General features: G+C 39.0%; 2 protein-coding genes across 2 annotated transcripts in view; both read right to left on the bottom strand.

Moving 5' to 3' along the window:
• pgam5 (PGAM family member 5, serine/threonine protein phosphatase, mitochondrial) overlaps window positions 1–8963 on the bottom strand; it is a 50186-nt gene extending 41223 nt beyond the window's left edge. Inside the window, exon 1 of the mRNA XM_078554513.1 lies at window positions 8835–8963. Within this exon, the coding sequence (XP_078410639.1) occupies window positions 8835–8860 (26 nt within the window). The 5' untranslated portion in view covers window positions 8861–8963. The remainder of the gene's footprint in view (window positions 1–8834) is intronic.
• zdhhc8b (zDHHC palmitoyltransferase 8b) overlaps window positions 1–24318 on the bottom strand; it is a 251443-nt gene that overhangs the window by 2456 nt on the left and 224669 nt on the right. Inside the window, exons 7-11 of the mRNA XM_078554510.1 lie at window positions 18702–18834; window positions 17363–17486; window positions 13103–13221; window positions 10616–11658; window positions 8835–10361 (exon numbers count right to left, since the gene is read on the bottom strand). Coding sequence (XP_078410636.1) covers window positions 10178–10361; window positions 10616–11658; window positions 13103–13221; window positions 17363–17486; window positions 18702–18834 — 1603 coding nt within the window. The 3' untranslated portion in view covers window positions 8835–10177. The remainder of the gene's footprint in view (window positions 1–8834; window positions 10362–10615; window positions 11659–13102; window positions 13222–17362; window positions 17487–18701; window positions 18835–24318) is intronic.

Here is a 24318-nt window from a genome sequence, read left to right as displayed (position 1 = left end):
AGGTCATTGTTCTGAAACATGAACTTGTTTCTCTCTCCACAGGTGCTGTCTGACCTGCTTGAGCGTTTTCAGCATTTGCTGTTTTTATTTCTAATCATTTTGACAACCTAGCACCAATAATGAAAGAGTCTACCTCAATGATGCATCAAGTGGCTACAGTGAAAACTCAATAACCAAGTGCTACATTTCTGCAGAACATCTGCTAACTTAAAAGCAACAACTGACACACAAAACGTATCCATTAAACACAAAATTGTTATGCAGCATATCACAACCCAAAATATTTTTATACCTTTCGCAGACAACTGGAATTTCCAAATTGCCATAAGGGTTAAGGTCCTCTGCCATGATCTATGTGCAACAATTCACAGGAAGAATGCAACCAAGCTGAAATTGCTCCAAAGTGTTGTACAGATCTAAATCTCCAATGCTAACTATTAAATGGCATAATTAATTGTCCATTAAAACTGTATGAATTATAAGGGACCGGTGATGGAATGGAGCAGGCCAGTCAGCCCCGAACAAATATCACATAAAAACCAGATCACGAGTCCTGGATGTTAATGGGGTGAGGATGAGGACATTTAGTAGGGCTTAGACCCCTTTTGCCCTATGCATCACAGTCCAAATAATCCAGCGACAGAAGATTCGAACTTAGTGCCTCTGGTCAATACCTAAATTTGAATATCCATGGAGTTAAATTTTGGGGGAATGGGGGACACAGAGAATCTGAACATTCTTAGGGGCCACAGTATAGCAATCTCATGAATAATAAACGTGGCTACACTGGTTCACATCACAACCAAGTCAGGCAACTGTGGAATCCAATGTCAACAATCTTCCTACCTGGAAGGGGTATGGAGGTGAGTGCCTCTGTCAGAAATTGGATGGGCAGAATAAATGGAGCCAAAAGCCAATTGCCAAACTGTAATGACTTCCTTGCTGTATTTTATTTGCACAGATAAAATTAGGTTTAATTTTCTTTGCATAACTTCGTCTTTCTAGACAATAGCTTCAAAAATACAATCTTTTGAACAAAGGATTTATTGCATTAAAAGTACTAGAAAGTGATTTAGCCAGATTATTATGGGGTCACCACAGGAGTGGACTGTACTCATCTCTTGCTCTTATAAGAAATGGGGCAGCTGCAAGGAGTTGGCGTATGAGTGAAATAAAACCTAGAAAATTTAATTTAAGTGGCTGATAAGAAATGAATAATGAAAGAATTGGTGGGGATTGAAAAAAAAGAGCCTGATCAATATTTTTAGATTAACTGAACAAAGAATGGAGGAGACAACATCATTGCAAAGTAATAAACAAGAGAAAATCTATCTGCATATCTGTGGGAAGAGATGGACTTGTCAGTGTGCAGGCAAATACCTGTGTTGACATGAATGAAATCTGCCAAAAGGACTGGATAGACCCATAAACAGGCAGATGAGAAGTTTTGCTCTCAATCTCCTTGAATGTTAAATTGCAAATGTTTCTCCTAAAGAACTGCTATCTTTATTGCATGTACTAACTATGGTGCATCAATTTGTATTATGTTTTGGTAATATTCTCCCTTTTTACCCTTTGTGGTGCCTCACCAAATGGCACTACTTTTGGAGACCTCCCAAAAGGCTGCTTCCAAGTGAATGAGGTGGACAAGAAGACTTCCTTCCCAGTTTCACCTCACTTGCCAAACAAAGGTAGCTGACTCTGCCCCAAAACTCCACATTGCAACAAGGTTAAGATCACAAATTCTTGGTGTAAGATATTGCTTCATGCTTATTGGAGCTCCGACATGCTGGTCGCTCTTGATTTGTCATTATCTCTTTATTAGTCAACAAGCTATGTGTCACAATGCTTTCCCTGGAGTTAACCTACTACTTTCAATTATGGAACCAAGTATGATAACAGTCACCCAATGATGGACACTTGTTCTGTATAGCATCACAGGTATGAGCCACAATGCACCTATTCCTGCCACCATTAACATTTCTTTACTATCAAGCCTCTGATCAAAAGAATTAGCTATAGTTTTACAATAGGATATTCTTCTACAACATGCATAAACCCAATAAGAAAGAAGGTGCATTTATATAACACCTCAAAAACTCAAGATCCTTGTTAAATAGCAATTTCATTTCTTTTCCTTCTTTTGAAGGATACTTATGCAGTAAAATACAGCAGCCAATTTGTACACAATGCCCACAAACAGAATGAACAACCAAATGATGACGTGTACTTGCACTTCAGTTCAAATGAAGCTATTCAACTAAAGAAGCTTGCTAACAAACAATGTCAAAAATGAAAAATTCAACAAAATGCAAGTGAATAGGTTAGGATTACTTTGGTCAAACTGAGCTTTGATATTGTAATTTATGATATCTGATTACTCATTGTGCATTGCCTTGTATAGACATCAGCTTAGGTTATGTCATAACAAGCAAGAGGCACAATTTATAATACTATAATATCTGCTCACTTATGAAATATATGGAAAATACAAAAGACATTTCAAGTTAGAGACAAATTAGGGACATGATTGAAAGCTTATTGAATATTAAAAAGAATTGCATTTGTACAGCACCTTTAACAATGTCAGGACATCCCAAAGTGTTTTACAGCCAATGGAAAGCTTTGAAGTGTGATCACTTGCATTGTACCAAATGTGGCAGTCAATTTATGCACAGCAAGCCCCCCACAAACAATGTGATAATGACCAGCTAAGTTGTTTTATAGTGATGTTGGCTGAGGTATAAATACCGTACAGAACACTGGGGAGAATTCCCCTACCCATCTCCAAATACTGTTATGGGATCTTTTACATCCACCTTGTCTTAATGTATCATTTGAAAGACAGTACCTCCGACAGCACAGCACTCTCTCAGTACTGCCCTGGAAGAGTTAGCCTAGGTTAGTATGCAAGCCACTGGAGCGCGATTTGAACTCTCAACCTTCTGACTCAAAAATTACAGTAGTCATGAAGTAAACAAATTCAACAAACTTAACCAGCAGAATTCCTGCCAAATATGGATTACTTGCCTCTCTGAAGCATTACTTCACTAAAATTCAAGATGATTTCCTGTGGGCAATATTTCTCAGAATTAAGAACAAAGGAGAAATTAACCTACCGACTTTACAAAGTGCCAACGTGCCATCAGCAGGAGGCCATCCCCCGCCTGGGGGTTAGGACAAATTAAATCAGCCATCGAGGGCTCTTCCTGCACACCCACTGTAACCTGCTAATTACAAAATGGCACTGGCAAATGCCTGATGTGTGCATATTCAATTCTGGAGCGATGCACATTATTTTCGAGTGACATGTTCTCAGAGGAAAGAATAAAACAGCTGAGTGGAGAGAATAAAAAGACTAAGATATTGAGAGGACACCAAAACCCACTGTCAAGGGGGTCTTCAGAATGGTGAGAACAAATGTTTTTATTAGATTTTACCCACCAGATAAATCAGATTGCTTGAGATGATAAAGTATTGCATTGGGATAAGCCGTTTATATACAGGGTTTGGACCTGTGCCCATTTTCTAAAGAAATCCAGATGATGGGGGGAGGGGGTGGGTGGCAGTGGTGCAGTGATTCAATTTGACTTTCTGGCAACAGTCCAGCTACAAGGTTTTTAATTCATTGTGCTGACTGTTCAGTATGCAACAGATCACATGCACAGCTCCCAGCCTGCACCGTTTCACACTGTTTAATTGGCCTGGGTTTAAACTCTAATTTGAAGTAGAGGTGATCAACAAACTGGATTTCAATGAAAAGTCAAGCCACTGAGGTGTTGGGGTGTAAATTAAAACACGGGGAGTAGGAATGGAAATAGTTATTTATCTGTACTTTTGACAAGTCTTACAATCTCTGTAGGGAGTGATAACCAATTAATAGCTAAAGATAAAGGACAAGATTTCATGTTTTAAGACCTTTACTCAACACAAAACTAAAAGCACTCTTGACTCCACACTATTTTTGCAGGCAGCTTATACTTTAAACCACAGAACAGAATACCCTCTTTCTTATTTTTAGCACAACTGAAAGAACCCACTGTCAGGTATATGTTATACTGTCCTTTAAGTAGACATTCAATTCTCACAGAACTAGTCCAAAATGACATTTGGCTCCCAAGCGTTTACTTCTGTTCTTTTCCTTTCTGAGCTTGGTAATTTCTAATTCCAGAACGTTCTTCATGGTGAGAATATTACTGGAGATGCTCCCTCTAGCACAAACTAGGTAAATCATTCAGCTTTGTTTCAACTCCTCACAAATTTGGTCTTCTCAATTCGAGTGCGTGCTTCCACCCACATTCTTGTGCAGTGAGACTTTTGGCTTCTAGCTGCTCTCCCTCTCTCTCTCCCTGATCTGGGAGACCAACCTGTCTGTGTTATTTGGTGATATTTTAGGGAAGTCTGTAACCAAATCTTTGTGATGGCTTGTTCTACATCTTTCCCCGTGGCACAGTGAATCACGTGGACTTTGTATCCAGGTAGAAATGCTGATTAGCTATTCTTTAAACCCCAACTCTATTCTAACCTGGAATCAAATGGACAGTTCAAAGTACACCATTTTACCATTTTTAACACATATCCAAGACTTGGAGACTTACAGTCTGTCCATAATCATCACAGCTACATTCGCTAATGTCTGTAAGTGTGAATACCTTGCAACTTCCCCCCAGTAAAATAATCGAGGCCTTCTTTAATCTTTAGCAGCTCCATCACCTAGAACTGTTGTCAGACAGACCGCAGCACAGGGCACATGATTCGCTTAATTTTACCCTAAATTTAAATATACACAGTCCGAAAAATCTCATAATTGCAACGCAAGGGTATGCTACCTATAGCTCAACTCTCAAATAATATGAACAGGTGATCTTGTTAATTTGCAGAATATTGGAAATTTTAAACTACCTCATGGTAATTATCTAGTTTAAAATGTTGCCCAGCCATGTGACTAACAGGAAATTCAGCCACTGAGGGCAGCTTTTTACATTATATAAAGCATGTCACATGAAAAAGAGGAGACTGGGTCAAACCTGCATCTTAAAGGGACTTAACCAGTGGGAAATGTAAGGGTGCTGTTCAATTATAGGAATGATGAGTAAATTGAGAATGCTAATTTGGAGTATTTGGCTGGTGATTTATCAGCAAAAAGACCTTTTAATTTGTGTGATGAAAGAAAACTACTCCAAGTAATCTGCTTGGGAAATTATGATATTATTATATTTTTATTGAAAATATAAAGTGTTATAAGTTATACACAGCAGCTCTATATGAAAATCCCTACTCACAAGGCTGACCATCTCTCATTGGAGTATAATGTGGGAAGATGTGGCAGAAAGAATAGAAAAGCAGCATATTATTTAAATGGAGAGCCATTGCAGAACTCTGTGGTACAGAGGGATCTGGGTGTCCTGGTACATGAATCACAAAAAGTTAGTATGCAGGTACAGCAAGTGATTAGGAAGACAATTGGAATGTTATTGTTTATTGTAAGAGGAATGGAACATAAAAGCAGGGATGTTTGCTACAGTTATATGGGGCGTTGGTGAGACCACATCCAGAGTACTGTGTATAGTTTTGGTCTCCTTATTTAAGAAAGGATTAGAAGCAGTTCAGAGAAGGTTCACTTGACTGATACCTGGGATGGGGGCGGGGGATTATTTTATGGGGAAAGGTTGGACATGCTGCCAACCTTTGGAGTTTAGAAGAATGAGAGGTGATCTTATTGAAACATATAAGATCCTGAGGGGTCTTGACAGAGTGGATGCTGAAAGGATGTTTCCCCTTGCGGGAGGGACTAGAACTAGGGGGACAGTTTAAAAATAAGGGGGCTCCCATTTAGAATGGAGATGAGGAGAAACCTTTTCTCTCAGAGGGTTGTGTTGGAACTGTCTTCTCCAGAGAGCGGTAAAGATAGGGTCATTGAATATTTTTAAGGCAGAGGTAGGTAGATTCTTCAATAACAAGGGATTCAAAGGATACCGGGGGTAGGCGGGAATGTGGAATTGAGGCCACAATCAGGTCTGCCATGATCTTATTGAATGGCAAAGTAGGCTTGAGGCCTACCCCTGCTCCTAGTTTGTATGTTTGCATGATTTTCCCAGTCAGCCTCATTTATTAAAAAAAAAGACATATATTTATATAACACCCTTCACAAACTCAGTATATCCCAAAATGCTTTACAACCAGTATTTTTGAAGTGTAGTCACTGTAGAAATGTAGTAATTTAGACAGTACTTATATCTTGCTTGTTACAATATTATCCTTTGTCTCTATTTGTACTAACTCAGTGAGAAATATTTATCCTCAATCAACATCGTAAAACAGATGATATGGTCATTATCACATTACAAGAGCAAAGTAGTGCAGGTGCCGGAAATTTGAAACAAAAACAGAAAATGCTGGAAATATTCAGAACTGATAGCAGATCATCAATCTGAAACATTAACTCTGTTTCTCTCTCCATTGATGCTGCCAGAACTGCTGAGTAATTGCTGCATTTTCTGTTTTTATTTCATTATCACGTTGCAGTTTGTGGGAGCTTGTTGTGTGCAAATTCTTTGCCCCGTTTCCTACAACAGTGACTACAACTAAAAACGTACTTCAGTGGGATGTCCTTAACAAAGGTGCTGTATAAGTACAATTTTTTTTCTAGAAAGGGAAAGCTAACCCTTTAAAGCCTGCTAAGCCAAGCTCAGGTCGTGACTATAATTTTTTATTTTTACAAGTTCCATTATTAACTTTCAACAGAAAGAAGGGATACATTACATGACACAAACCCTAACACACACTCACTTTTGACAAATAAGCAAGTGATTTTGTTTCACATATTCCGATGACCTGCAAATGGACATGGATCTCTAGGAATACTCCTTGAAAATAGCACCACTTGCGATCAGCCTATGATGGCTGCATGGTGAAACTTCTATTCTAGAACAAAAGATCTCCAGCCAATTAAAGCACTTAATCACACTGGTAGGATTATTATAAATCATTGATCCGAGCAGAATTCAACAGTGGCATCCATGTTGTCCTTCCAGCCCACTTCAAATTTCAATCAGCACTCTATATTTGAATGGACTAACTGGCAACACATATATTACTTACTTGCAACTGTAATATTGCTTTGGTGTCTGATGCACAATACAGCATACACTCACAATTGCTTCATCCTGTCCTATCATATAACTTGCATATTTAGTCAAACTTATAACTAACCATTTATCACAGGGACCTGTGCATTTGTGAACAGCCCATTTCAATGCCCTGAACATAGAAAAATGGTCTCCCAGGAAGAGGTTAGATGACTATACAGGCACAATTCTCAAGCAATTGTTTTGATTTCAAGTATTTAAAATAAAAGCAATATTAATGTGAGATGCTTGCATGCTGTTACTTAACCAGTTGACTGTGCTCCCTTCCCACCAAATGTTGACAAGGTTTTCAAAAGTTAATGAGGTACATCTGGCATGGAGGTTGGATGGAATTTTGCATAAGCTCGTGTTGCTGCTTTGCAATAGATCAAGCTCCACAAAGCTTAGCAATTGGAACCAGAGAGCAATTATCAAAGACACCATTTTAACTAAGCTGCAATGATCAATGATATGATATCTGCCTGTGTGATGTCAAGTGCTGTACTGACCCTGAGGAAGACACAGGGAGGGAGTTGAATGTCAATGGTGCAGATTACATTAAATTGTGTGGAAAAACAAGATGTTCTTTGTAAACAGATAATGTTGATTGAATCTGCTGGACAGATAGAAATTAATTTTGAACTATGCAAGGTAATACAAATTAATCCTGAAATTGTAAATATTTGGCATTATCTGTATTGTTATGTGAGAAATAGCTCATTCACTATATATTGGAAATCTTTTAAATACTATGCAGCAGAGACTGCCAGAGGCATCAGATAGGTAAAGTCCAAGTCCAGGAATTTATGACTACTAATGGGACACTGATTCGAACCAAACTGGATTATCTGCTGCTCTAACTTTTGAAAAGACAAAGAGCCTTCGCACATATTTCTGATTCTTCAATCAATTGCATCAACTTGTTTCTATAAGGGATGGTGGGGAATGGAGTGGGAAAGGAGATAGATTAAAACAAAGCTCCAGCAGGACATGATTCTGGCATTTAAAACAATAGAGGATACCAAAATGAGATGGATCTAGAGTTGTGGAATCATAGGGGAAACGAACGATACAAATTTGAGAGAAAAAGTTAGCGAGATGAAGTTAAAGGAGTAACTTTAGCTGAGGCTTAAACTTATGGAATAAATTGCAACCTGGTGTCAACTGTGCGAACTACTCTAAAACAAATCTCTGCTTTGTTTTGCAAGAGTGAGCTGGGAGCTTGGGGTTGTGGGGGAGGGAAATAAAATGGTCTATTGGGTCCCAAACAAGCAAAACAAGCTTGATGGGCTGAATAGCTCCTTCAAGTTCAAACTTTAATAGCACAATTAACTATCAACTTAGTCTCTCTTCATTCCCTTCATGGTAATTAGAGACTGATTTGTTAATATTTGTTTTGTGACATTAGGGATTATGGGCACTCAACATGTTCTTTGCAGAATAGCCACTGAGGGGCTCCCAAGAGAGGTTTTTAAAACCTATACTAACCAAATTAAATCCCAGAATAAAAGGTGGCTGCATTTCACTTAAAACAATAATGAAATCTGACACACTTATTCCATGTTGAGGCTTTCCATTGATCTATATCAGACCTGCTGCAGCTGCTAAGTCAAAAAGACCAAAAGGAAGAATGAAAAAGTCTAAATCAAAACCAAAAAATATTTATACCGCAAAGCTAGCGACTGCTAGTGCAGCTCAAAGGTTTACCTTGGCATTGGTAAACCAGGGTCCATGGGACCATGTTAAGTGGCTGATTTCACTATGTGTCACACATTTGATGTTATCTTAAAAACTCACAAGAAACATATTTGAGTTTTTGCTGACAATTAACAAAATAGTATACCAAACATGGCACTGAAAAACAAAGTTGATATTAGAACTGATTTTCTCCTGATTTCCCTCTTTAGGCAAACAATGTCCATCTGCAATTCCAGGCCGAGGATGGAGAAGCAGGAAACCTTTTCCCAGTTCTGCATTGATATTATTATGAAATGCAGGGGAGGGATAAGCATTGACTTGTTCTCTGACTGTCAGTAAGGTGAAGTAACCTCACCTCAGCAGCTTCTTAAAATCATGGCAATAATCAAAATACACCACGTGTGAGAATCATTGGTACAAACACCCCATGTTCGACTACTTTGTGGCAGTGTGAAAATGGCCTGAACTCTAATACCTTACTAGTCTAGAGATGGCACAACAGCAAATTTGCTTATGTCAGCAAAGTTTATATTACTCTTTCATCATTATCTTAGCACAGGTTAACTTCGCTCCTAGGTATCTATAAAATTGTATACATTGTCAATTCCAACATTTGATTACTGATAGGAATCGTCAATGTTTTAATGAATTGCATTATTTATCAATACAAACATCCTTAAAGCTTTGAGGGTCTCAAGCCCTATAACAATGCATTCCCTCTAACTTTTTCATACAAGCCTAGTAGACACACAGGTGCACACACGCACATATACTCACATACAAGGGTATCTGACAAGTTGTCTAATGGCATAAAGTCTCCTTCTACAGGAGAGTGTTAAAAACATCTTTTGGCTGATGTATGAGCATCACTTCCTCTAGAAAAGGAAGGGAACCGACAAGCTTTGGTGCCACACAGTTGTGCCAGCATCTATTAACACAAAATAAAATGTTATTACATTTGTCAAACTGGCATTGACAAGTTTGATTGGCAGGCCAGATTTAAACTCTTCACCACCATAAAATCATTACAGAAGTCCAGGTTAATATTAAATCAGCACAGCACAAAACTTTACACAAGATTCCAATGGATAGGCAAGTGTCCAATAGCGGTTTCAATAAAAACCGTACTTCCCTTCTATGATAAAACATCACTTTATGGAGCAGAAGAGGAAAAAAAAAGACAAGAGCAAAAGTTTGCAGTGGGCCTGCCCTGAATTGAAACCATGTTTCTGATTGGTTGTAAAACTATGTCTGGAGGAATAAGGCTGCAGCTCGTTGGGCAAAAATAACACATAGATGCTGCAAGTCTTCACAGTGCATCCAGCTTTACAGCTGCTGTAGTTGATGGCTGTTCACACCGAGATCTCGTAGGTGGTTCCACCTACACCCGACACTTTTTTCACGTTGGACTGTCTGGTGGGACTGACAGTAGCACCATGGGAACTCAAAGTTGAGCTTATCCGACTATCCACTCTGGATAAACGTTTTGGCTGTCCGTTAATTTTGCTGTGAGCTGTCTTCATCTGAACCTCATCACTGAAAAACAGAAAGACGACAATTGGTGCATTGGTTCAATTCAGGTGTTTCTCTGGAGCCTGCTCAGAAACACACATCAGGCCATAATTTTCAATTAAAATGCAATTCGAGTTAGAACCCACCTTACTCTACAGGCCAATAATAGTTTTATTACTTACTCAATCCATACAAACACAAGTCAATCTGAAATAATGCTGCCCCCTCAGCAGCGTCAGAAGTTTAGCAAGGTTCAGAAGACAAGGTACACTACCTACCATGGGGCTATCAGAGGCTGAGGCACACCTTCTGACATTTCCATCGCAGTGACGAAGGACAGAGGCTTTTGGCTTCCATAAGAGGGGGACCTGATTAATGAGGAGGATGTGATTTGATGACCTGGAGACCTGTATGCAGTCTCAACAGCTCTGCTTTGCAAAGTGTGGTGGGACTGCACATTGTTGTTCGCTATGTCTGCGTGAAGGGAACTTGTAGAAGTCCTCGCTACCCTCGATACTGTGCTCGACAGGGAGGAAGCAGAAGTACGCATCAGAGGGTTCCTTGTGCTGTAATTAGCAGGAGACACAAGATTATCCCGTGAACCGTATCTGCTAGTGGTTGTCCTTCTCGAGTCATCCAGTAAAGTGTTCATTTGTTGCAGGTTATATGATCCTGGTGTGTCATGTGCTCCTGAATCTAGAAACACTGAATCAGGTGAGGCTCGAAGGAGTTTCCCTCGTTCTTCCATTGTCTTCCGCTCCTGAATGGAGGCCATTATTTGCTTAGAGAGGTTGTCGTATCGGACTGGCGAAGGTTCCCGTTGGTGCGGTGGTGAAGCTCTATGAATTGGGCTGTAACCTTGCACAGGCTGACGCTGGAGATTCACCCCTCGGATCTGGCACATTTTGGCCGACAGGTATGGTGAATGGTACCCCACAGCCGAAACTCCAGTATGTGCTGCAGAATCTACCCCAGGATGTGGGGTGCTGGGATTGAGCAAACTATCATAGGACAGGCTACCATTCCTGTTGGACAAGGAATTCGGGCCAAAAATGTTTTTGTATGGATTAGGGGATGAGCTGTCCGATTTCAACTGATGTAATTGAACCTTATCTGCTCCTCTCCTATGGGCTGATTTTAGACTCAGAGAGCGAGAGCTAACGGAGAGCGAGTCAAGTTGGAACGGTGATGACTGGTAGGTCTTGTGAAGTGATGGCGATCTGTAGTCAGGGATATCGAGATTTGGCTCGGACTTGTAGTCATGGGCCCTGCTGCACTCTTCCATGATAGCTGCCTCTTTATGTCCCTCCTGCATGGAAATCTATAACATGGGAGATCAGACAGTTACCAGGAATAGTCAATTGCATCACACAACAATCACAGTTGCTGCCACCAATTCTTCAGTTAAGAGGTTCAATTTGTTCTTGTTCAAATTAAAGATAACAAGTAATTTTGGCAATACTGACACCACAATTTTCAACAATTATATAACAATTACTACATGGAGAAGATTGCAGAAAGCTGATAAAGATCATGGAAGTTTAGCAAAAAGGCACTCTCTCAAAGATTGTAACATTGATTAGTTGTTGCAATCTGAATCTCTCTCACATCATATTAAGATTACAATACAGTTGCTGTTACTTTAATTGCAATACTTTATACACGTCTGACTCAAAGCTTCAAGTTACAAAATTGTGCCGAGTATAGCACTGGAATTAGGCATCACTCCAAGATGAACTCCATTGCAATACAGTTTCATCTTTCTACTAAATTTTTGAAACTTTCACTCTGGGACAGTCCAATATTCAAAAAGATAATAGAGTTTTATTTGGCACATCGGCCATTTCTAGATGAATAATATTTGATAAAGGTATAAATATAAGAATCGATCTACACCCAAAAATACTACCCACTTTGAGATCCAATCAAGATATCACCAAGCGTACCACATTTTATAATAATTTGCTTCCCCCACACCACCACCCCGCCCCCCCCCCCCCCCCCGCCTTTCCCCTAAGCATATATGGCAAGGAATAAAAAGATTTCTTTCCAGCATTTCTCCCTTTTAAGCATGCTCCTCCCCCTGCAAAAGGACAAGACAGTATGGAATGTTAATAACCATCATGGCCCCAACATTGATCAATGAATGCCCATTTTAACTCGTTTAAGAATACAAAACAGATGTAAATTAGAAGATTGATTTTTCATTGCCTCCAAATGCCATGAAAGTGATAGTGACCACTGGCAGCTAAATATGTTTATAAGATGAAACAAATATTGGTTATACTTATCAAAACATCACAAATAATTTTTCACAAACTCTATAGGAGCATATTTATTGACCATAGAGACTCGAGTTTATAAATCATAACCTTTTACAGCAAATAGCAATCTTCTAAACCTATTGAACTGTCACTGCATGGTAAAAGAAATTCATTGTATGAAACACTTTAAGATTAATATGATATCGTTCTATACAAATCCAAGGCTCTTTTTCTTTTAGAGATTCAAAATATGTATGTGGTAATGAATAACCAGTTGTTAAAATATTATAACGGTAACATTATTTTTCTTAACAATATGCAAACAAGTAGTGTAATGGCTTGTAAAGGGTGAATGCAGTAAATGAAATTGTCATTTCAGTGCTGTGCTGAAGTTTCAGTCACTTTCTCTATTAAACTTTTTCCATTCTAGCCAAGTTATCTAACAAAAAAAAGTAATTTACAAGGCTTATTGTCTAATGCCGGATGCTGCATTTTCCTCACCTTATCACTAGCAGCATGGTAGAGTACTTTGGGGTTTGCATCTGAATTGCTGAATGTTGGTCGATACTTAAACATGGCAGGAGTGGGTGGGTTGATGGGCTTGGATGAGAGACCACTATCTGCAATAAGATAACGACAATGTAGTACAGGTAGCAGTACACACAGACACAAAGGTACACTCTAACTACTGAAAAAGAACACATGGGCTAGGTCAGAGGAATCTAGGTACATGCCATCCTCGTTATAAGGTTTTCAGGAGCATTTGCACGTTGGAACCAGATGTGCACTATAACTCAATGATCCCATTCTAGAACACAGCAAGAAAATGAAAATTGAACTCAAAGCTCAGTAGTTTTATGGCAGATTGGAATATAATGATGGTGGGGATATATTAGGAGGATTGGAATAGACAACAATAAACCCTTTGAGTACTGGGGCAGTATTTATGCACCAGTAAAGATGATTTATATAAGCAACCAGTTTATTGTCAATTTTCACATATGTGAAGACTCATCAACCAATCTTTCATCATTGTTTATTTTAAATAAAGACACAATGTGGAGTAGGTTGAAGCTGACTTTATGATTTATTGCTGTCAACTAGTCAATGTTTTATAATGTGAAAGAAAATCAGTACTCAAAGGGTTTGAAATGTAAATTGAACTGCAAGATGTTCCAACTATGAATTCAATGTTCTATATAACCTTAAAACTATTACACTGCTAATAATAAGACATACTATAATTATAAGCAGATCATAAACATAGACATGTAGGTGGATCTTTTCTATAAATCTTTATCTAACCAAAATTGAGTTAATTATAACAATACCTAATTTAACTCTATCTTTACCATTCTGAAACGTAAAAGGAAACACTCAGGCTAACCCTTTAGGAAAAACATATACTCCCCAAAGGATTGGGTGAATAAACATATTATACGGTGTGGTAAGGATTCACACACATCAAGGCTGCCCCAAGTTTGACCATTGATATGGGCCATATGAGGCAATTTCAGTAGATGTGATGAGCTAACCTCTATTCTTGGTCTGCTGGGAAATAGAGAGGACAATAAAACAGTGAATCTGGTTCTGATTATTATCCAGTGACCCTCTGATGAAAAGTAGGCATATGCAGACACATATTCACATATGACTGGATAAGAACCAGTTTCAGGGACCACCCTGAAACTGGTTCTTATCCAGTCATTGTCCAAAATCACATTGAAGAATAGCCATTTGGGCAAGGTAGCCGTTGCTATTTGCAGAACCACGCCACTGACCAATAACTGCTTCTCTGTGGGGAAGGGCAAGGAGTAGAGACAGGGATAGAAGACAATGAACAGGAAGAGAGAGTACAAAATGGAAGAAAGATTAAAACAGGCAGCAAAGTATCAGCACATTAATTATAATTTGAGTGGGACATTTATGGCATAATCTTTACAGGCTATGCAGTATCGCACAACAAAACAATTTATTTTTGGGACTGCAGAGTAGACATAAAAAGCATTTGATGAGCTTGGTAAAATTGCTTTATTCCACAGCAAGTTTTTTCCCCATTTAACTTAGGATTTTTAAAAATTAATATTTTTTATTTTAAATGTTGGGTTGTCTTTTTAGAAAAATTAAATTCTATTATTCTACAAGCATAGGATTTAGACCATTGTTGAATGGTGTACTGGTGATCTCTAACTTAATTTCCAGGATATCTGTCAATAAATCGTCATACACAAGTAATAATTCAATTTCCAACTCTCACCAACAATCCCTACTCATAACACCAAGTATCATTTCCCAGCACAATGAACTATTTCTGTTCACACCATTGCCACCCACTTCATCTCAAAAATTGTAGTTCCACATTCGAAGTTGAAAAAGCCTCACTTGCAGCAGAGCATGCCACCAATCTCACACTCAACTACAATGCTGCACACTCCTACAAAAGAGCACTCTGTCGGGAACAAAGAATCTAGTCCAGTCAAACAAACTCAGTTGCTTTTACACCTGGGACAGCCTCCTTCCACTCAGAGATGCAATTAATATACTTGCATGTATACGTGAGAAAGAAATATCACATTATATACTTCAGACATCCCAACCATAAAAACACTCATGCAATAAACAGAATAATTCATGACAAATTCAACAGTGAACTTATTGTATAAATGGAACATTGAATTTATTAACTGTACATAAGTCATCTAGCTACACAATAAGATATGGATCATCTATAACCAACAGGTGAACTCCTGATTTTAGCCAGGTATCTAACAGAGTGAGGGAAAGAAACATAAACCAGAGAAAAGATGCCTGCACTCTCATAAAGGGAGGTTAGACTGCAATGGTCTTGTAGATGAAAGTGGCCTTTCAATGTGGCATAAGGAAGCACTTTTCACTATTCTCAATCGACCTACTTATTTGCCAATAATGTTCTAAACCTTTCATTGTACAGTGAAAAAGATTATGTTTTGGCGAACAGGTAACAAAGAAGCTGGAGCAGAGAAGAGGGAGGAAATAAATGTAAGAAAGCCACTGAAATTATATTAGCGTTATAGATACATTTCACTCTTACAAAGTGTATCTTTATATATTCAAAAATAAAAAGTGAAAAATGCGGGAGCAAGTCCGTCAATACCTGAAAAGGAATATTGTTTTGGGCAACAATACTTCATTAGCTTTCTAGCATTTGCATCTTTCCTCTATAATTTACATTTACAAGTTGATTGTCAGAAAGTACTTCAACAAGAACTTATATTCTGAAGTTAGAAACTTAGAAACTAGGAGCAGGAGTAGGCCATTCGGCCCTTCGAGCCTGCGCCACCATTCATTATGATCATGGCTGATCATCCAACTTAATAGCCTGCTCTCGCTTTCTCCCCATACCCTTTGATCCCTTTCGCCCCAAGAGCTATATCTAACTCCTTGTTGAAAGCATCCAATGTTTTGGTCTCAACTACTTTCTGTGGTAATGAATTCCACGGGCTCACCACTCTCTGGGTGAAGAGATTTCTCCTCATCCCAGTCCTAAATGGTCTATCCCATATCCCCAGACTGTGACCCCTGGTTCTGGACTCCCCCACCATCAGGAATATCCTTCCTGCATCTACCCTGTCTAGTCCTGTTAGAATTTTATAGGTTTCTATGAGATTCCCCCCTCATTCTTCTGAACTCTAGCGAATATAATCCTAATTGACTCAATCTCTCCTCATATGTCAGTCCCGCCATCCCAGGAATCAGTCGGGTAAATCTTCGCTGCACTCCCTCTATAGCAAGTACATCCTTCCTCAGATAAGGAGACCAAAACTGCACACAATATTCCAGGTGTGGTCTCACCAAGGCCCTGTACAATTGCAGCAAGACATCCCCTGTTCCTGTACTCGAATCCTCTGGCTATGAAGGCCAACATACCATTTGCCTTCTTTACCGCCTGCTGCACCTGCATGCTTACCTTCAGCAACTGGTGTACAAGGACACCCAGGTCTCGTTGCACATTCCCCTCTCTCAATTTATAGCCATTCAGATAATAATCTGCCTTCCTGTTTTTGCTACCAAAATGGATAACCTCACATTTATCCACATTATACTGCATCTGCCATGCATTTGCCCACTCACTCAGCTTGTCCAAATCACACTGAAGCATCTCTGCACCCTCCTCACAGCTCACACTCCCACCCAGCTTTGTTAGAGGTAACAAAAAATACTTTCCTTATTTTTATAAGATGGAAGATCAATTTAAAGCTGGTGAAGATTGAAGGATCTAAAAGCTGGAGAAATTTGACAGGTTCTACACTAAGATTGATTATTGGATAACCTGTCACTCATATATAGGATGTAGGGAGGCAAGTGGTAGGGTGAGGAGTAAATAGATAGGGTGCATTTATTAAAGTTATTTATAGGTGCAAAAGTACACCTACTTGCGTCTTGGATTCATGTTTCCTGAACACATTTAAAGGTCAATGTACAGAGTGATAGCAAGAAAGTACACCAATATTTATTATGCACTTGAAAATGGTATCATCATGAAATACTGGTTGGCAATTGTTCATTTTTCAGTTACATATCCATGTAAAATAATTTAAAGAAAACTAACTATTTATACACTTGTAGCTCTGAAGAAGGGTCATACAGACTCGAAACGTCAACACTGTTTTCTCTCCACAGATGCTGTCAGACATGCTGAGTTTTTCCAGCATTTTCTGTTTTTCTATTTATACACTAGTTCTAGCCAGAATTATTTTTCCATTTCTCAGTCGATTGTATTACCTTCATTGGTTGAAGTGCCGAGCTGGTTTTGGAGGTTTGTGTATTTGCTTGGACATAATTTAGGTGGGAGTGGGGGCTCCACATCTGTTGATTGAGCTTCCAAAGCTTCCAAACTTCCTTTGGACTAAAACAAACAACAATTGACTGCAGCGAACAGATGCAACTTTAGTTTTTAACCAGCACATGACCATTTGGAGGCTTCTTCCTTTCAATCCTTCTATTTTTAAGGTCAGACATTTTTGTTGCACCCTTATATCTGATGTACTTTATTGAATATGTGTGATTATAAGCACTTACTGGAGCCTCAGGACTGTGCTTACATCAGGAATAGTGAACTCTGTTTTCATATATCTTGCACACGGCAGATGAGAATTTCATGAATATGAATTTACTGGATTTAAAAAGAAATACTAGAGTTGCATTTAACTTGCTAATACTAAACCTACAGTTGATTACAGTGGTGACAGTGCAAGTATTAAAAATATACTAATAAATTTGGATGCAGGGTAGCATATAAATGGATTGATCAGATTGTTTACCAATTGAAATATTTCTGGACTGCTCATTGTGCATTAATTTATGTATCCTTGTGTAAATTCATTTTTCTGTTGCAAGTAACAATATATATAAAATGAACATTTTATTAATGGTAGAATTTCTGAAAATCAGAATTAAATAATTCAATTTTCCCTCCTCCCTTTCCCATGTTCTTGTAGCACACGCTTTACCCAGCAAAATTGGTTTAGGGATTTGACTTATCAACATGTACACAACAAAAGTGGTTTAGACCTTTACTCCAATTGTTGCTCTTATGAAGCATCTGATGACAACATAGCTTGAGACCTGTAACTTAGTATATCAAGAAATTACTAGGAAAGTCACCTCAAACATTGGGGCTCAAATTCCAAAATGTTACATTAAAATGCACTGAACTGATTGGATTATAAACAAGATACTATGAGTGGTAACATTGAAAAGTTTAGTGAGTTTCTGAACTTTTGGTACTGATGTATCAAACATGTAGTGGACCAAGCTTCTATTACCCTAATTAAGAAACTGATTTGACACCACTAGGTACCCAGTAGGAAGTCCTGGAACTCCCATCTGTATACCAACAAATGTGAGGAACACTGTTGGGCAAACCTTAAGTGGGGTAATTCAATGCTAAAATCATGTTTACTTCAATTTGGAATAATTGGCTGTCAACTCAAAGGAGTGCAAATGTATTAAAAGCTTGCTCAGCCCGAGATTCATAAAGCTCAGCTTCAGATAAATTAGGGGAATGGAAATAATACCAAAAGTATTTTAAATATTAAAAGCCTAATTTTGGTCTCCTTACCTTGGTTCTGTTCAGATTGCCTTGAATTCCATTGTCATTTATCTTTAGTGCAATTTGTCTTTCAGACAACGGAAGTCTGACAAAAGGAGATTTTACTGTTATCAATTCTTTCTTTTTGTAGTCAACCACGTACCTGGGGTCAAGAATCAAAACCATTAAAATAAAAGAAAGACTGCAGATAACTATTTCTAACATACTCAACAGGGTTTTAACATACAGTGAAGTCTGTAGCCATACCATTTGATCATAAAAGTCAGCGATTCATTGCTGCCTATTAGTACATCCAGCACAAGTTTAAAAACTAACTGAAAACAAGGATTACTCACAAAATTCAATGTATATTTATAATCATGATCATAATTATTCATTATTCAGAATAGCCCATTCTGAAACCTTTTTCAAAGAAAGTCACATTGGAATTCAGTGTAAAGAAAGGGTTAATCAGATTATCCTGAGGATTACTAATGCCATCGATTTCTCTTCATAGTGTAATAATAATGTAGACTTTTTCTGCTAGACAAGGAAGGGCAAGTCAATTTAAAGTCCTACTGGGCTATTGGGCCACCACTGGCCCTGCAGCAATGGTTAGTTTCAGAATAAGGGACTTAATTAAAGTCTCCCCATTGCATGCTGGTTTATAAGTTTCAGATTCAATCATTTGCTAACAGTGCAAAAAAAGTTAGCAAAGGAAAACATCTCGGCATGCGTCACCCTTTTTAATTAGTATGAATGATACAGGAAGAAAGACAAACCTATAATTTCACTTGTTAAATAGGAATTATGTGGAACAAGCAAGTAACTATTGTTAAGAACAAAAGTAAGGATTTGTATGTACTGTTCATGTGAATATCAGTAGGGAAAATGCTAGAATCTATAATAAAAGATATAATAACAGGACACTTGGAAAATAATGGTAGGATTGGGTAGAGTCAACATGGATTTAAGAAAGGGAAATCACGTTGAACAAGGCTGTGAGTTTTTGAGGATGTAACCAGCAGAATAGATAAGGGGAACAGTGGATGTTGTGTATTTAGATTTTCATAAGGCTTCTAATAAGATCCCACACAAAAGGTTAGTAAACAAAATTAGAGCACATGAGATTGGGGGTAATATGCTGGCATGGATTGAGAACTGGTTAACAGACAGAAAACAGAGAGTAGGAATAAATGTGTCACTTTTAGGTTGGCAGGCTGTGACTAGTGTGGTACTGCAAGGATCTGTGCTTAGACGCAGCTATTCACAATCTATATCAATGATTTGGGTGTGGGGGTTAAATGTAATATTTCCAAGTTTGCAGATAATACCAAACTAGGTCGAAGTGCGAGTTGTGAGGAAGATGCAAAGAAGCTTCAAGGGGATTTAGAGTGGTTAAACGAGTGGGCAACAAATTTGGCACATGATATACAATGTGGAGAAATGAGAGGATATCCACTTGGTAGGAAAAACAGAAATACAGAGTATTTCTTAAATGGTGAGGGGCTGGGAAGTATTGAACTTCAGAGGGATTAGAATGGCCAAATAGTTTTTTATTTTTTATTTTTTGAATGGCGCAGACACGATGGGTTGAATGTTCTTGTTCATGGGTCACTGAAAAATAACTTGCAGGTACAAGCAATCAAGAAGGCAAATGGTATGTTGGCCTTTATTATACGAGGATCTGAGTACAGGAATAAAAATGTCTTACTCCAATCGTATAGAGGCTTGGTGAGACCGCACCTGGAATATTGTGTGCAGTTTGGTCTCCTTACCCAAGGAAAGATATACTTGCCATATAGGGAGTGTAATGAAGGACCACCAAACTAATTCCTGGGTTGGAGTGATTGTCCTTTGAGGAAAGACTAAATGGACTTGACCTTTATTCTCTGGAGTTTAGAAGAATGAGAGGTGATCTCATTCAAACACACAAAATTCTTACAGGGCTCGACAGGGTAGATGCAGGGAGGATGTTTCCCCTGGCTGGGGGGTCTAGAACCAAGGGACACAGTCTCAGAATAAGGGGCAGGCCATTTAGGACTGAGATCAGGAGGAATTTTTTCACTCAGAGCTGGTGAACTTTTGGAATTCTCTGCCCCAGAGGACTGTGAAGGCTCAGTTCAAGACTGAGATTGATATTAAAAACGTCAAGGGATAAGGGGATAGCGCAGGAAAATGGTGTTGAAGTAGAAGAGCAGTCATGAACTCACTGAATAGTGGAGCGGGCTTGAAGGGCTGAATGCCTAATCCTGATCCTATTTCTTATGTTCTTATGGAAAAATAAATTAAAATACTAGCTGCCTATTCTAATCCCACCTTCCAGCATGGATATGATGGGCTGAATGGCCTCTTTCTGTGCTGTAAAAATATATGAGTCTATGAGTCACCTGGTCCGTCGTCTCGAAGTTACAGCACTTGAGGTGCAGATCCAGGTACTTTTTAAATGAGTTGAGAATTTCTGCCTCCACCACAAAACCAGGCGGTGAATTCCAGACACTCACCGCCCTCTGGTTTTCCTCATGTCCCCCCTAATCCTTATACTAATCATTTTAAATCTGTACCCCCTGGTAAATGACCTCTCCACTGAGGGAAACAGGTCTTTCCCGTCTACTTTATCTAGGCCCCTCAATCTTGTACATCTCAATTAAGTCACCCCTCAGCTTCCTCTGTTCTAAGGAAAACAACCCCAGCCTATCCAATCTTTCCTCGAAGCTGCAATTTTCAGGACCTGGCAACATTCTTATAAATCTCCTCTCTCCAGAGCAATTATGTCCTTCCTATAATGTGGTGACCAGAACTGTACACAAAATTCCAGCTGTGGCCTAACCAGCATTTTATACAGTTCCAGCAATACATCCCTGCTTTTGTATTCTATACCTTGTCCAATAAAGGAAGCATTCCATATGTTTTCTTTACCACCTTATTCCCTGTCCTGCCACCTTCAGGGACCTGTGGAGATGTACTCCAAGGTCTTTCGCTTCCTCTAACCCTCTCAGTATTCTCCCATTTATTATGTATTCCCTAGCTTTGTTTGCCCTCCCCAAATGTATTACCTCACACTTCTCTGGATTGAATTCCTTCTGCCACTTTTCCGCCCACTCAACCAAACCATTGCTATCATCCTGGAGTCGATAACTATCCTCTTCACAATCAACTACATGGCCAATTTTTTGTGTCATCAATTTCTCAATCATGTCTCCCACATTTAAGTCCAAAGCATTAATATATACAACAAACAGCTAGGGACCCAACACTGAGCCCTGTGGAACGCCACTGGAAACTGCTTTCCATTCACAAAAACATCCATCGACCACTACCCTTTGTTTCCTGTCGCTGAGGCAATTTTGGATCCAACTCACCACATTCCCCTGAATCCCATGGGCTTTTACTTTTCTGACTAGTTTGTCATGTAGGACTTTGTCAAATGCCTTACTAAAATCCACTGCACTACTCTCATCAATCCTCCTTGTTACTTGCTCAAAAAATTTTATTAAATTAGTAAGACACAACTTTCTCCTAAAAAAACATACTGGCTACCTGATTAATCAATTCCTTTCTAAGTGACTGTTTATCCTGTGCCTCAGAATTGATTCCAATAATTTGCCCACCACCAAAGTCAGACTGATTGGCCTATCCCTCACACCCTTTTTAAACAATGGCACAACGTTTACAAACCTCCAATCCTCTGGTACCTTGCCTGTAACTACTTAAGATTGGAAAATGATCCTCAGAGCATCTGCTATTTCCCCCCTGGGTTTCTCTAACAGCCTGGGATACAATCCATCTGGCCCTGGTGATTTATCTACCTTCAAGGGTGACAGACCCGCCAGTATTTCCTTTCTCATTATGCTTATTGTATCTATTATTTCACAATCCTCTTTTTTTAACTAGAATGTCTGCATCAATCCTCTCCTTTGTGAAGACAGATGCATAGTACTCATTAAGAACCCTGCCCACATCTCCTGCATCCATGCATAAGTTACCTTGTACATATCTGATAGGCCCTACCCTTTCCTTAATAATCCTCTTGCTCTTAATCTACCGATAAAACATCTTTGGATTTTCCTTGATTTTAGTTGCCAAATTTTTTTCATATCCTCTCTTTGCTTTCCTAATTGTAAGAAATTGGGGTCTTTAATAAACGGATATTTTCTGTATTTTATGAGATTAGCTAAACAGCATTGATTCTCTCTCTGGAAAGAGAAATTCTAAACATTTCAACCTCTGAACAGTCTTCAGAAACAGCAAGGTCACTTAGTTCGGGCTGCCATGTTGACATTCCGAAGCTGGTAGGATGGCACCTTGTGCACCCCTCTATCTATGCAAGTGTTTAGAAAGGGCCTGGATATGTCCCTCAGCATGATGTAAACTAATAAACTAACCTCGAGCAGAGTGATGAACAAGGAGGGGTGGGAACCACACTGATGTTTTGAGTACCTGTCCTGTATCCACTGGTCAGAATAGTTAGATGATTGACACTGGGTAAGCTACCAGCCCTGTCCCCAAAAAAAGGGTATATATATTGGTGTCATACTGGTGGTAGGGGGTTGAGGTGCTGGTGAGGTGGCAGTGCTCGTTGGGCAGCTGCCTTCTTCAGATGGAAGATGGACAATGAGGAGGAAGAAGACCGAGGGAAGAGCCCTCTAACACTTTGACTAGAGAGCAGAATGCTACTGAGATCAACATAGTGTGTGCCGACCGGCCATCTGTCCCCTGGGACTAGTGTACTGCTTTCAACTGTTACGGGTCGTACACTTATTCTGTCTAATTAGTTAATGCATCATAGCTAAACTGTTGTTTCTTAATCAACTTAATAAACTATCTTAAAATTACTTATGACTAGTCGACTGCCTATTTATGTATCTGTAGCCCCTAACCCCAAAGTATTACATCATTTCTTTTCTCACTTCACCCCTGTACTTTCTATACTCCAAGGCTTTTTACAGTATTAAGGTTTTTGTGACTGTCATAAGCTTTCTTTTTCTTTCTTTATCTTACCCTGTATGCTTCTGGATAACCAGAAGGCTCTGGATTTGGTAGTACCGCCCTTTCTCTTTGTGGGGACATGACTACACTGTGCCCGTAGAATCTCACGTTTGAATGCCTCCCACTGATTTTCCTTCAAATAGATGTATCCAGTCCACTTTCGCCAGATCACTTATCAACTTTGTAAAATTTGTCTTCCCCCAATTTAGAACTTTTACTCCTGTTCTATCTTTGTCCTTTTCTGTAATGATGCTAAATCTGTATTATGGTCACTATCTCCACTATCCATTTGCCTTGCTTCATTTCCTAAGACTAAATCTAGAATTGCGGCCGCTCTCACTGGGCTTGTTATGTGCCGGCTAAAGAAAACTTCTCCAGAATACAGTTAAAGAACTTTGCACCCTCTGTACCTTTCACACAGTTCCAATCCCAGTTGATAGCACAGTAGTTGAAGTCCCCAACTATTATTGCCCTTTTGTTTTTGCACTCAGAAATTTGCCTACAATTTGCTCTTCTATCTCCCTCCTACTATTTGGCGGGGGGGGGTCTACAGTACGTTTCTAGCAGTGAAGCTGCCCCTTTTTTATTTCTGCGTTCAACCCATATGGCCCCATTTGATGATTCATTTAGTATAGCATCTCCCTCACAGTTGTAATTG

The sequence above is a fragment of the Cetorhinus maximus genome, chromosome 12, assembly GCF_964194155.1.
Source record: "Cetorhinus maximus chromosome 12, sCetMax3.hap1.1, whole genome shotgun sequence".
In the NCBI taxonomy this organism is placed as follows: Eukaryota; Metazoa; Chordata; class Chondrichthyes; order Lamniformes; family Cetorhinidae; genus Cetorhinus; species Cetorhinus maximus.
Note: the sequence above shows the minus strand (reverse complement) of the source record. Positions and strands in the feature narration are given on the sequence as shown.